Source organism: Lotus japonicus, chromosome 4 (genome assembly GCF_012489685.1).
Source record: "Lotus japonicus ecotype B-129 chromosome 4, LjGifu_v1.2".
NCBI lineage: Eukaryota > Viridiplantae > Streptophyta > Magnoliopsida > Fabales > Fabaceae > Lotus > Lotus japonicus.
Window position 1 is genome coordinate 77659728 of NC_080044.1, and position 14413 is coordinate 77674140.

General features: G+C 37.3%; 2 protein-coding genes across 5 annotated transcripts; both read right to left on the bottom strand.

Moving 5' to 3' along the window:
- Positions 1–4833: 4833 nt before the first annotated feature.
- LOC130714128 (ethylene-responsive transcription factor ERF060) lies at positions 4834–6412 on the bottom strand. The gene has a single exon (XM_057564021.1). It carries the CDS (start codon positions 6195–6197, stop codon positions 5175–5177), a length of 1023 nt encoding a protein of 340 aa, XP_057420004.1. The 5' UTR covers positions 6198–6412; the 3' UTR covers positions 4834–5174.
- Positions 6413–9194: 2782 nt separating this feature from the next.
- On the bottom strand, positions 9195–13059 carry LOC130715383 (uncharacterized). Of its 4 annotated transcripts, XR_009011636.1 has the most exons (7): positions 12776–13059; positions 11906–12621; positions 11735–11788; positions 11429–11613; positions 11010–11219; positions 10448–10545; positions 9205–9476 (listed from the first exon to the last, which is right to left on the bottom strand). XR_009011636.1 is itself a non-coding variant. In XM_057565478.1 (5 exons), exons 2-5 carry the CDS (start codon positions 12555–12557, stop codon positions 11130–11132), a joined length of 981 nt encoding a protein of 326 aa, XP_057421461.1. In that variant the 5' UTR covers positions 12558–12597; positions 12776–13059; the 3' UTR covers positions 10667–11129. The 4 variants fall into 4 exon arrangements, 2 of the variants coding, with proteins under 2 accessions (XP_057421461.1, XP_057421460.1); XR_009011635.1 differs by having other exon boundaries at positions 9195–10545; XM_057565478.1 differs by lacking the exons at positions 9205–9476; positions 10448–10545 and having other exon boundaries at positions 10667–11219; positions 11906–12597.
- Between the last annotated feature and the right edge of the window lie 1354 nt (positions 13060–14413).

Below are 14413 nucleotides of genomic sequence, written 5' to 3' on the forward strand. Positions count from 1 at the left end.
TAATAGCATAGCTAAAAAGATAAATTCTTATCCCCTAGGATAGCATGCATGCGGAGCAGTGTTTTCACTCCACTTGTTACAATTCATTAGCAAAATATAATTCAGAATTAAACCACTGATACGACATATATAGTAATAATAATCAATTTGGCTTATCTCAAAACTAACCATTAGGTCGGCATGTCCCTACCATTTTGTCGCACATTAAGAACCACGACTCGGTATTATGTTGAGGTTCGGAAACTTAATCGGATATTATGCGCACATTTTTATCAATCAAGATAGGTGTCTAGATGCGTTAAGTTGTTTTAAAATTGCCTTTGTCTTTTTCTTCTTTTCCACACTCTTACTTTTTATCTTCAACTAGGTTTATGTTTTGTACTGAAGTGGCTTTTGATTTGATTCTTCAATTAACGAGTTATTATACATAAAGTTGTAAGTTTCTAACGAAATTCTTTTTCAATTTATATTTGTGTTGGTTTTTAACCTCCACGACATTTATGATGATTTAAAATCATGACAAATGTGTATTCAGAAGAGTGTTGATAAGCAAAAATGATATGTCCGCCCAACATTTTTGTGAATTAATGCATAAAGTTGGTTGATGGATGATGTTGGATAAGAGATAACAAACCCTTTCTTTTCGTTTCCTTTTCCCTTTATATTGGCTTCGGCTTTGGTTTATTATTGTCAACAACTATTTTATAACCGAAACAGTTGGAGATGTGACAAAATGGGCCCTCTCCTACTAAGGTCCAGGTCGGAATGATGGACTTCCACATTATAAAAATACCCATCACTTCAGCTTTGTCTTCAACTGATCACTGTGCCGTGGACCCAAAATAACAGTATCACTGTGCATAATGCCCAAAAAAAAAGTGATTAATGTGGAGAAGCTACTCCTAATAACTTTTGTGGAAATACTTAAATAGAATTTTGATTCAGCTGGAAGATTTGATATGATAATTCAAACATGCTCTAATATCTATTATGGTAGATTCGAAAAATTACCTTATTTTCACTTTTTGCTCAGCTGTGAATAAAATTAAAATAAAATGTAGGGATAAAAACTAAATATTACTTGATAAAACATATTTAAGCTTATTTACATTTTACAAACATACATTGCTTTTTGCTCCAGGTATCTCATAGAGTTAGAAAGATCACTAGTACTCACTAGTACAATACTGACAAAGCTTGGAGTTATGAGTAGTATATGTAGAAAAAATGAAAAATCTGTGTTTAGGTAAATAAGTTTCCCTTTCGTTAGTGGGAGAATTATGTGAAGAGTGATACAACCTTTTTTTTTTGGATAAAAGTGGTACAAATTTTTATCTCAGCATTCCCAAATTATAATTAACTGTTTTTTACAAGAGGGTTTATTTTTCCTGCTTTTATTTTGGGGAAGGGTTTTTTTTGGCGAGGGGAAGGGTATTTTTTGTATCTTTTCCTTTTGCGTGGGCCTCCGTGAGATGAACAAAGATGGGCTTCAAACCATGGTTATTGGGCTGGTCTAACTAATCTGTCGTGTTTGGACCATAACATGATTGCAAACCTTCAACCAAAAATAAGAGAGACTGCGAACCCCTTACACCCAATAATCCTCTTTTCTTAGGGTGTTACTGTTACCATTCCCACCACTTCTACTACCCACTCACTACTTATGTAAGTGATTTTTTTTTCAGTTGCTTAATGTGTGAGCAAGCTTGAATTTGAAGTGTGTTTTTCTTGTGCTCAATTGGAATACCTTTGTTTGTAAATGTCGTTTGGTTTGGACTCAACCCTTAAGTCATTAAATATTAGGAATGAGACAGCCTATTAAAGGTTCAGCACTCCCACACCTGCATGCCTCAAGTCATTATAAATACAGGCTCGATCACTATATTAGTCAAGCAATATTCAATTATCATCCATTATTGCTCACATTTAATTCTCCACTCTTAAATAATTTGTTTTAAGTGTTTTTACTAACTTGAGCAGCGAAGTGACATTCGCAAAAGATACCTCTACCATCGTTGTAAATACTCACTGTTTCACCTCTTTCGCCATTGTATATTGCTATACATTGGCATGAGTTACAACTGTTGTACTTTATGAAAGAACAATTTGTTCAATTTGTTTTGTTAGCTATGAACGTAAGTGTTGATTTGATTTTTAATCTCATCCACACCACCATATAGCTTAGTAGCTAGCTAGTCTTAGTTGATTTGATCTAGTGGTAGTTTGCAACCGTTGGTGTTAGTTGCTGAAGTTGTTTTAGTTAGTTTACTGTTAATTAGTTAAGACCCTCTGTAGCTAACTATTCCCATGTGCTACCCATCACATGTAGCCCATACAAGATTGCAATATTGCATCGCTTTTGTTTATTGAAGTATACAAATAATGATCATCTTTTTCTTAATTTACCATAGAATAATGTTAACATTAGAATCTTTTATACATTCCTTTTACTGTATTCTTTTATTATGAAGAATTTTTCACGCGTTTCCGACTAAATAACAAGAATTCAGTCTTTATTCGATGAGACTTTTCAAATAAGAAGAAAAAGAGAAAGGCTCGCTCGAAAATTGAAACCAGAAATGTTCATGGCTAATTTGCTAGCATGAGACTGAGGAAAAAGTAAGATTCTTAACTTCAGTTAATTATATATGTCAGCATTGCAAGGACGCATGCAGTGATGCAGAGCCACATCGTTAAAGGCTGTAAAGACTAATAAAGAGTGAACAAGCTACTAGGACTATAAGCTAACTTTATCCCCCTCTTCATGGAAGGAATCCTTTAAAAATTTCAATTGATTACCAAGTTGAAGAATGAAGATGCAATGCAAACTTGTGATCTCGTTCACATTCCTTTTGGCTAGGACACCATTCAAAAGACGGAATTTGTGGTAAAGTGATCAAGGAATTAAAAAATAAAGGAACCAATTTGAGGACAAGATAACGGTGCAGCTCAATTAGGCTCAGGATTCCTGATGCTTGTTTATATTTGTGGTCATATATATGGCCCATATTGAATTTGAGGGATATTATACTTTTGATTTTGTGGGCCTTTGTTTTCAGAAAACAACCGTTTTGGCAGTGTTAACTTTGTCTTCGCGTGGTGAGTGTGAAGAATCAGAATATGATTTGGTCATACATAGATTGATCATCTTTTGATTAATTCTTCGATCTTGTTATTCTTTTTTATTCGTTTATTGTTTGCAATTGCACCTTTTGCTTGCTTGGACAAGAGATGGCTTTCCAAATTCCTTATCTCCACCCCACGCGATGCTTGCATTGAATTCTGTTTTACTTTTTTAGCTAGGCATTTGGTTTTCCCACTTGTCATAACTAGCTGCGGACATGAATCAATTTTGATATAGAGAAGTGATATAATAAGCTGTGAACGTGGAAATTAGGTGTTCATTAAACATTAGTGCATGAAAAATTATCATGCTACTTACAAAAATATAATTTTTTTTTATTTTTGATATGAGCTCTTACCCAAACTCACTACCTAGCAGCAACCGTTTGAGAGCGTGTTAGAGTGAAAGGTATGAAGCGCTGAGAATCCGCCAAAGGGACGTTTCATTCCAACCTTTCCAAAACGAATTAGGACTATATGAAAGCCTAATCCTAACACCCCTGCCAAGGGCGAGTTAAGAGTGGTTATTCTCTACTCATTTATCCCTCAATTTCGTAAATTAACATCCCCATCAGGAGTATGCTATCCACTATTGGTATACTACGGTTGATTAGGTCGCAATATGGAATAAGCACACAGAGAAAACATCAATCACTAATGGAGATTAAATATGCAAATTAAATAAACTAGGGTTCACATCATCTATTGCACCGCAACCTCAAGGGAAGATGCTTAACTACTAATCGTAAACATTAAGTACAAGAACATCTTGATTGTAGCTAGCAACATGAAAATAAGGGAGAGGATAAACCAAATTAGCCTCATGTTGTCTTAGCTTAGGCACCTTTATGATCTTCGGTCACATAACTTCTAAGTAGAGAACTCATTTTTGTCCAGGACCTTCTCTCTTTGATCCGTATAAACTCCTTTTATTTCTTTTTAGTCTTCCTTTAAATAGAATCCCTTTAGGCTTCAAAATGAGTGGGGGTACGTAAGCCAACACACTCATGGATATTAAGTACCACAGTCGTGCTATGTGACATCCTTTAGGTTGTGATCTATCCATGTGATGGGCGTGGTTTGCATGAACTTATCAACCTCTTCACCATGCTTGGCAGTCCCCATTTCTGCGTTTTCCTCGATCGCTGCAACATTGCTACTTCGTCATCTCTTCCATCGAAAGCTTCCTTCGAAAGTCGTCAATGACCAAGTCAAGCATTGCGAGATCTAAAGTGACTTCCCCTCACGAGATATAATTGTGCTCTCTAGCGCTTACACCATTGGGTTCTCCCATGACTCCGATCATCTTTGAGACTTACAATACCTTTGTGAACATTTGAAGGGATTTGCTTCAAGGTAGTGAGAGCATGTCATGGCTAAGGTAGGGTTTCTGCTAGTTTTAATATTTTTTTTTATCTAGTTGTTGAAAAATTAATAGCACCTCTTCGAGTTATTGAATTTTTTGTTTCGGCCCATTGAGTTATTTGAACCAACACTCGTCTTAACCTTGCTAGTCCAACTCGGACTCTTTTAATCTGAAGGTTCTTCCGGACGAGAATTCTTGAAGTATGTTTAATTCAGTTTTCATCGGTTTAGTTTTTTCAAGTCCGAACTCGACCGACTCCAACCAATGTTGGTGAGCCCTACCTCTTAGGGGAGAAATAAAACTTGACAAAACATTAGACAAAAACTTTATAATTACAAATAAAGGAGAAAAACTTAGGACCAACTTTATACAAAAACTTACAAAATGCCCATATATTGTAAAGACACTTGAATTAAGGTTGAACAAGAGGTAGCCAAGAAGCTCTCATGATCATGCAAAGGATAAAAAAACACCAGCAGACCAAGAAGACCATCAAACCATAACACCTAAGACTCCGATTTAAGACCCTAAAATTTGCAAGCCGTCTCAGCAAACCATCTGCAAATGCCTAAAACTTCATTGCAGAAGCTGCTGAGGACTCCAGAACCAGAACTGAGACTAAATTACAAGAAACAGAGACATTCCAAATCCAAAACACAGAGTAAATTTAAACTCAATTCATGAATCATAAAGCTGCCCAATCAATTTCCAAAGAAGGGTACTTCTCCAACCCAAAATTCTCCACTTCATCCCACTGGTTTGAATCCGAGAAATCAAAGAAAGTGACACCGGATTCAGGGGAAGAAGAACAGGGTGAGGATTCATCAGACAGGGGAGACAACACTGGATTCTCGTTCTCCACCTTAATATCCTCAAACCCTGGATAAATTACTTCACCATTGAAGTGTTCCATATCAGATTCCATTCCTGCAAGCTCCACAGGGACACGCAACACAGGCTTCACATCTTCAACAGAGTTGAATTGCATTTTCGGGTTCCCCTGTTTTCCATCTAAGCTCTCACAAATGGCTTTCAGCTTCGAATCGACGGAGGAAGGTAGAGGCTTGTAATCACCGAACTCCCCGGAAACGTGCGCTTTCTTCAGATGAGGGAAATTGAGGCGTGCGAACTCGCCTCTCAGCTTATACGCTGCGCTATCATACGCCAATGCAGCCTCCTCTGCTTTTTCGAATGTTCCAAGCCAGAGACGGGTTCGGTTCTTGGGGAGTCTGATCTCAGCGACCCACTTGCCCCAATGCCGCTGTCTCACCCCGCGGTAGAGCTTCGTGGGCTTCGCCGCGGGTGTGCCACCAACGTGCTTCATCGGAACGGGCTTCGGGGTAAGATAGGCTGGAACTTGCAAATGGGTTTGTTTGTGGCGGTTGAGGGAAGCTACAGCGGCGGTTTTGTGGTGCTGCTGCTGTTGCTGGATGTGGAATTGGGCTTGAATTTGAAGAATTTGTGATGGGGTGAGTTGGTTGAGCCCGATGAAGCTTGTTTGGGATTTGCTAGATTGTTGTGAGTGTAGGGAATTGGAGATGGAAGGGTAGTATGATTGTGATTGTGATTGTTCTGGTGAGAGATAGGTGGAAGAAGAATCAGTTTTCATGAAAGGTTCTAGTGCTTTCATGAGCTCTTCACTGTATGGATCTGAGAAATGATCCATTGTAATATTGCTGCTGTTGTAACTATCTATATATGTAGCCATGTTTTACAAGACTAGAAGAAGAAGAACTTAATTTTTTTTTCTGATTGGCTTCAGAGTTGGTAAGATGAGAGAAATTGGAGTGGGGTATTGAAGAAAGAAAGTGGAGGAGGGTATCAAAACGAGGAAGATCAGAAAGGAAAGAAGATTGAGGAAGCTTTGTTTTTTGTTTTTTTGAGTGGCTTCACTTTCTTTCACTCTTGCATTCTCTAGGTGACCAATTTCTGTTTATATATACATGCTCATGTTGTGGTCGAAGTTGCTTGCTATGGTGACGTTGTTCCTTCTTTTGATGAATCACTTGCCGCGTCAAAGTCTACAATATACATTATACATTTATTCCATGGTGGCTAACCTATTAAGAAATGCCATTTATGCAGGGCTAGGGCCAGATTGGTTTTTCCCCTTGAATATGTTGAAGTCACACAGCGGAATACTAGATTCTTCACAATTTTACGGGGATGGTAAACTCTCAACCCCTCATGACCAGTAAAACTGTGAAGAGTCTAATGTTTCACTGCGTCACTCCAACAGAATATTGTGACTTTGACACCTTCCTGCTCCCCACTTCTATTTGGTTGAGAGGGTAAAGAAATGAAGAAATAGAATCGAAAGATGTGATAAGTGATGCGATAGTAAAAAAAATTGAGAAAGGAAATAAGTGAAAATGAGCTAAGAGATAAAATTGAGTTTGAATAAATGATACATTTTTACCCCTAAATGGAAACTAAATGATAAGTAGAGATACACATTTTATCAAACACTACAAATTTTGGAAATGATAAGTGAATATATGAATTTTACATAACCACCGCTAACGTTGTGAAAAACTGCAACTAAAGTGTATGATTGTCCGATGTTGAGCGAAAATCAAATCTCTATACATCATTTGTGAAACGGAAATTAAAAACACATATTTACATTTATCGCACTTGATTACACTGAACTCAAATGTAGCCTGCTTAATTAAGACTAGATGATCATGTTTTTAGCATGTATTTATATCATAATCACCTAGATTAAATATTAACTATTCGATATAAACTGATCAATGGCTCAATTTACCTCTAATATCTAAACAAATCGGGTGGTTTTCAAACATTTTCCTTTACATCTCATGATCATGATAAGGCTTCAGTTCGATGTTATCAGTTGCACGTTGCATGACGAATGACTTTTGGAAAGGGAGATGTTATTCTCCCTTGGGGTTCGCGAAAGGTCACTCTGGACTCATCCACAGCCCATAAAAGCCAAGTGCAAGTTTCTTTGGATTTGGACCTTAAACAAACACTATGTTTTTTTAGGATGGAATTAGGAGAGAGGGAAAGAGGGAGGAAAGAGTTAGAAGAGAGATCCATCCTACAACCCCTTACTTTTAATGGGATTAAAGGAATAAAAAAGGAAAAGTGAAGCTCAAGGCTGTCGTTATACGTGTTCTGATGGGAAGAAATGGATTAGCTCCATTGTATGAAAAGAAAAGAAAAACTTGTTTATATAAACCAATCAGCTCAAACCATATTGTTAAAGAAGTTCAAAAAAAACCATATTGTTAAAGAAAAAAACATATATTTGAAGCACTAATTAATAAAACTAAATTTTAACATAAGAGTAACATTGGTTTAACCCAATGAGTTCTTATCACAATAGTTAAAAGTGGTTTCTTAAATTCTTGAAATATTTTGACAGAAAAAAAAAATCATGAAATCCAAAGTTTGATCCTTAAAAAACTCACTCTTTGAGAGACATTTGACATTTATTACACTTAGTTAAATAAGATTTGTCTCAATATGATACCTATGATTAAATAAATAAATAAACACTGGTTTATATTTTGTATTTATTAAAAAATTTGTCCATTGAATGTGGGACCTTATTTGATGCACTCACACGTCGATTCCTACGTGGATATCACTTGGAAGGAACGCAAACCAACTCTCTCCCACCACCAACTATCTTAAAATTATTTCTGTTGGGTTGTTCGTTCTTTCTTCATCTCCCATTTTTCAGTAGTTCATAGAACCTTTTTCATCATCATCATGTGCGTCCTCTACCACAACTTCACAGTGCTGACCATCATATATTCTTTTTTTAAGCCACTTTGACATGAGTGCCAGATATATATATATAATATAATATCCCAGCCCAATGAATTGTATAATTGTATTAGCAAGTTCATAACCACACAACTTGAAAGAAGTACTAGTGACCTAAATCATTTATCTAAAAAATAAAAATTGAGTTTAATTTCTTAAACTATACATGTCGCTTTCCTAAAGGGAATAAAGTAGAAAAACTATACATGTCAACATGAATCACCTTTGTGAATTCGTAGTTGTTGATCTTCTAAATTGTCAACCACTTAATTGATCAATGTTACGCAGTATGAGTAATCAATCTCCATTAAGGACTAATAATGAGCATTTTTTACAAATATATTTCCAGGTCCACGCAAATAATCCTAAGCTCTACTTGGAGCAAACGTAAGGTATGAAAAAGAGTGACTCGTAGAAAAGTCAACTGATAAAATAAATAGATGTCAATATATGATTTTTTTTTTTTGACAAACAATATATGATTTGGGTATTTAACAAGTTTGAGTAAAATTAAGCCCTTTTCTTCCTTAACTAGTTAACCCTCCCATATGCGAAATAAAAGTTTTATATCAAACATTTCTTGCAATTCAATTCAACTTTTAATTATAAATGTCCCCAATAAGACAAAGTCTTCTCTACCTAAACAAGTCAGAAATAAACTAACATTGCCATTTGTTAATATGTTCATTTTTTTTTCTATATTTTCTTGACGTTGGTTAGTTCAATTATGAGGCATAATTCTAATGCATGTGAGGGCATGCGGGGTTTTAAAAAATATTTGAATATAGTCATTTGGATTTTGGATAGTGTTCTTATTAATTTACTATTCCCATTAAACACTAGTAGGCTAGTAGCAAAAGTTTTAGATAAGTTATATATAAATAATTATAAATGAATGAATACACTTCACAAATGATCTTCTTTCATCAAAGGAACTTGCATTGAAAAGACCCCACAGCAGCCTAACACTTACATCTAAGGGCAATTCAAAGGACATAAAAACAATACAATTAAGCAAGTAACAGATAAAATGTTTCTTCTATGCTTGCTCTGATCTAATCTATATTTATCATAATTAATTCCTATATCACCACAGGCCAATCCCTAAACAATGTTTCTTCATATGGCAGCAAGTTTCTTTTTCCAGACGAAAGTTGAAGAGTACTACCTGAAAACCAATGCTAAAGGCCTGAAAGCACAAATGGAGAAGCGTCTTTGAGCTGGTATTTTTGTGTGGTATCAAGTTAACAAAAATCCTTGTTTTTGAACCGGGTCCGAATCAACAGAAAAAAATGAAATTATGCCAAGAAAAAAAGAGTAATCGTGACAACTTTCTTCAGGGGCCTTATAGCTTATGGCCACATTTTCAACCAAGGGGACTGAGTTCATTTATTTATACAACCAGATTGCTCGTGATTTCTAACTATAATAAACCATATATTTATATAAGGTTCTCTGAAATGAACAACAAGTATTTAGGACATGAACTTAACTAGACTGATTATTAGTTAACAAATAATTGTATCTTCAGACCTAATTTATCAATTAACAGACACCTACAGAGAATGGTAGAATCAGGATCAGAGAGAAGGTAAAGATGTATGAAACAGTGAATTTACTCCCATTATTGATGAACACTGTACTGATTACAAACTCTACAAACTCTACAAACTCCCTAACATTCGAGAGGCTGGGATTCTCCCACTCAACTGATTCTATTTTCCAGAATGACCCTTCTTTTACAATTCTCCCTACTTATAGGAAAGTCACTAAACTGCTACAAACTAATCCAGTTGTAACAAATTGACAGATGGCTCTCTAACTAATAACAAACTAGCCTAAGGAATAGAAACTAACCTAAAGGGATGCAAGTAGTCAAGTACCTATCAGAGTATCACAGACTTTCGTTTAAAAAAATTACAATCAACACACTCCAAATTGGATTAGGATTCTCTCATGTCACATGATAATCTCAAATGAGACATTGTGTCTCTCTCTCTCTTCGAAAGATTCCACCTAATTAATACTTGTAAAGAGAGAGATAGACATAAAATCTCAACATAAGAGGATCCTGATCCATCTAAATTTGAGTAGTTGAGCTAGTTAAAAAGTGCAGCACACCTGAATTTAGTAAGTCACTTATAAAATTGTAGTACTCACCAATTATAGCCAACCATGTTCCTATTCCTCAACTGTAACCGGTGATCATTCTCTATCAAGTTGGAACGACGCATACACGTCCAATGAAGTAATTTAACCTGTATTGTTCAGTTCAACATAAAACGTATAAAATGGAAAATACAAATGAACCGTATGAAAAGAAATAAAGAAAAAATGCAATAGCTTGGTGAGTTGGACAGCAGCAACCTTGGAATCTAATGGGTCACACTAGAAATTTCACTCGTCATTCTATCATTACGGCCTACAAACTATCATTTCGGTCTACAAACATAGGTATCACATGATTACATAAGTCTCAACAAATGAAGGATACAATACAATCAAGTGCAGGTCATACATTTAGGATCCACTCCCAAAAAAATTTCCCGGGGTAACCGATCTTTAGGTCATAAAATGGGAAGTCTACTTATCTTCAACGGATGAGTGCTCCATATGTGCTAACATAATATCTTCTGGTAGAAATTTAGAAATTGTTCAACAATCAATGAATTCCATGCACTTTAAAGCTTAAGAAGATGATGTTCAAGACAGTTTAACATACTCAACGAAGTTCCTGTTGAAGCTATTGAATCATTTAAGGAAGTGCTAGAATTGTTGTTGCTTCAATTCATCGAAACCAATCTTGGGAGTGAACCAAGTAGAATCATAAAAGGCATTTGAACTAATGATTGTCAAAATGAGTGTTGTCAGTTGAGTCCAGATCATTCTTGCAGTTGTCTCTCAAATCTTTTAGAGTTTCAAAGCTTGATTCCTAAAAGCAGAATGAAATTATTCAAAACATTAGGGTACCAGCCACAGGTAACTAAAAGTATATTCAAGGCTTTCTAGTAGCGAAGTCAAAGTGAACTCCAGAGGAGCATGCACTCGCCAGAACGGTAAATGGAAATGGATGTCAACACATGCAACACAATAGAAATTTGAAATATCAAGCACAGATGATAGATAGCATTTGAAACTCACAAGCTGTCTACTTTCTTCAGCAAATGTATTTTCCATAAAATCAAAGAGAGATTTCCACTGATGCATAAGGGCCAATTCCAACTTGGATGACTCGGAGCTACTTTGTTGGTCAGGCATTACAGAATCCTTAATTTCAGAAAGTTTCTGGACCGCGTTGCTTGCATCTTTCTGACTCTTCTTCAAAGCTAGCAAAAAGAAAAGGCGATAAACTTCAATCAAAAATTGAGGCTGAATTAAATTGACAGTAGAAAATGATTAAGGTAATGCAAAGTGCACCCAATTACAAAGATTTCAAGAGCAACTTACCACTTAATCTACCCTTGACATCTTGGTAATGAAGATCCGACCAGATATGAGCAGCTAAAGATCATCATAAGTAACAACCATTTTATTAAGACAAAGAACGAAACAAATCTCCATAAAAAAACACTTCAACACTTAAAAGAACACAAAAGCATGCATAGAAATTGTAACCACCTTTGGAGCAAAAGGAACAAGTACAGCTTTTCAGAAGGTCAGCAGCAGCAGCAGCCGAAGTTGGACCGGCATTGCCCTGGAGAACCGAACACCGCTCCAGTCCCGGAAATCTCGAATCACAGGAATCAGACATCGTCGGAAGTTCCACCGCCCTACCTCCGCATTTGGGTGACCCCAAATTGTCAACAGCACGAACGTCCCTCTGACCACTTTCAATTCCTCGATCAATGAACCCTTCATTCAAGGGTCTTCCCTGACCAATCTCTCCCAACACAGCAACAGGAACTTCAGTTGGCCCAGAAACAACAGCTCCCCCCAACAGATTCTTCTCCTCTAGACCACCACTCGGCAACTGCAAGTTCGATTCCTGAGACGAGACGTTTCCCAGAGAATCATCGCCGCAAAATGGCAACTCCAAACAAGGGTTTTGCCCCTTTTGTTGTGACACCACCACTTTGTCCTTGTTGCTGCGGCCTTGCTGCGCCTGGACGCCGAGCTTTGACTGGACTTTCTTCTTGGTGAACCGCGAGTCCCCGTCGTCGGCGGAAATCGAAGAAAATGGCCTCTTCGCCCGGAGATTGGTGACGTCTGACAGAACGGGACGGGGTTGTGGTTTCACAACCCCGTCACTGAAATTATCCTCGCTGCTCATGAATCGGTGAAGTGATGAAAATTGAAATTGAAACGAAACCCTAATGCAACCACAGGAAGAAACCCTATAAGAAATTGAAAATGAGAATGAGAATGAACCGATTGATTATTAAAGAAGAGTAAGAGAAAATTGGAAGTGAGAAAAAACCAAATAGAAACAAACAAACAAACAAACACGAACCACAATCAGATGAAGATGAAGAAGAGAGAGTAACTGACCTGGGAAAATGGAGGGGATTGAAAATTTGGTGTGGGTTTGAGGGTGGTTAGAGGAAGATGAGCACGGTGTTTGGTGTGGTGAGAAGAGAATGGTGGCGGTGGAAGGAGAGTGTGAGAGCGAGTGAATGAAAATGTAGATCCACCGGTGGAAGCAGAGGCGGGTAAAAGCGGGTCTCAGCCGCGTTTTCAACTTTGAATTCGAGCGTTTCGAAATGTGCGGCGCGGTATTTTCAATTTAGAGCTAAAACCGTCGCCCCAATGGACCCGGCCCGCTAACAAATCTGAACAGGAAGACGGCCCAATATTATTGTGGAGCCCATGAGGGATGCTATAAACTTTTTTTTTACCAAAATTCTTAACAGGAAGACGGCCCAAACTGTTTTTTTTTTACACTAAAAAAACGAAAGACAAATAAAACAATTAGGCTAACAAATCTAAACATAGGACAAATAACAAAGGACGACGGAAACTTTCAGATACACATATGAGACTTCTTCCACGAAGCTTGTCAATGACTCACGTGAAAGCGTAGGAAAGTGACATTTCAATTCGAGCTCAGCATATCCTTGATCATCGCAAAATCATTCTTCAACAAATGATTACTAAGATAAACATTGTTGTTAAAAAATCCACAACATGATTAGTCGCATGTGACATATTTGTGCAGTAATTTGAAAACATGGAGAAGATTTCTCTTTACCGCTAGAAACTACTTTGATAAATGTCGTTTGGAAAACTTTTTTTTTTTGTTTTTAATGTATCTCGCGACAAACAACTATGAGACTAATCATCCGAGGTTATTATATCAAATTAAGTGGGTAGGCTTCTACCAACAAATATTTTTTCATGCGCATTGTCTAGATTTTTTTTTGCTCCGTGTTTTTACACTGACTTAGGGATCCTATATCTAGCGTTTTGTGTCGTTGTAAAGTATATAAAGAGAAAACATGTGTTATTGAATGAAGGATTAGCCTTATATAGTGGGATTAAACCCTAACTCAAAGTCTACTACAAAATGGGTCTTATTATAGCCTAATGGGCCACGCGTCGAGTCTGTCACATACTGTGACACCTCACTCTGAGTCCTGGGGGTGCCTTGAGACCTATAAACGGGCTTCATTATGGCTCATACTGTGTCGTCTCAACCTAAGTCTTAGGACCGGGGTGCCTTGAGACCTAGAAACCCTTTTTTCGAGGGTAGGGGTGCTAGCTTCGAAACATGGCGCCCCGGTCAGTCCACATGCTCGCAGACGCCATGTCCGAGGCTCGATGATGAAGTGTGTCTTTGAACCAACCCACCATGCCTTCCTTTCGCTGCATCTGTACCGAGAGCATGACCCTCGGTTAGTCCATTAAGACATAGGCACAATCAGTGGCGGAGCCACCGCCCGGCGACCCTGGGCTCTTGCCCGGGCTCGTTGGCTGGCTCCGTCTTTTTCAAGACCTTTTTACAGAGAGAAGAAACCAAAAAATTGAAGAATTCTTGGGCAATTTTGAGAAGCTGAGTGAATGAAAAGGTCAAAAGTTCAAGTTTTTATAAATGGACACTTGCAGAATGTGAGTGATAGTGGAGAGAAAGCTGGTGGGAGGGAAGAAATGGAACCATGAAGGAAAACCGATGAGGCGATGAACATTGTT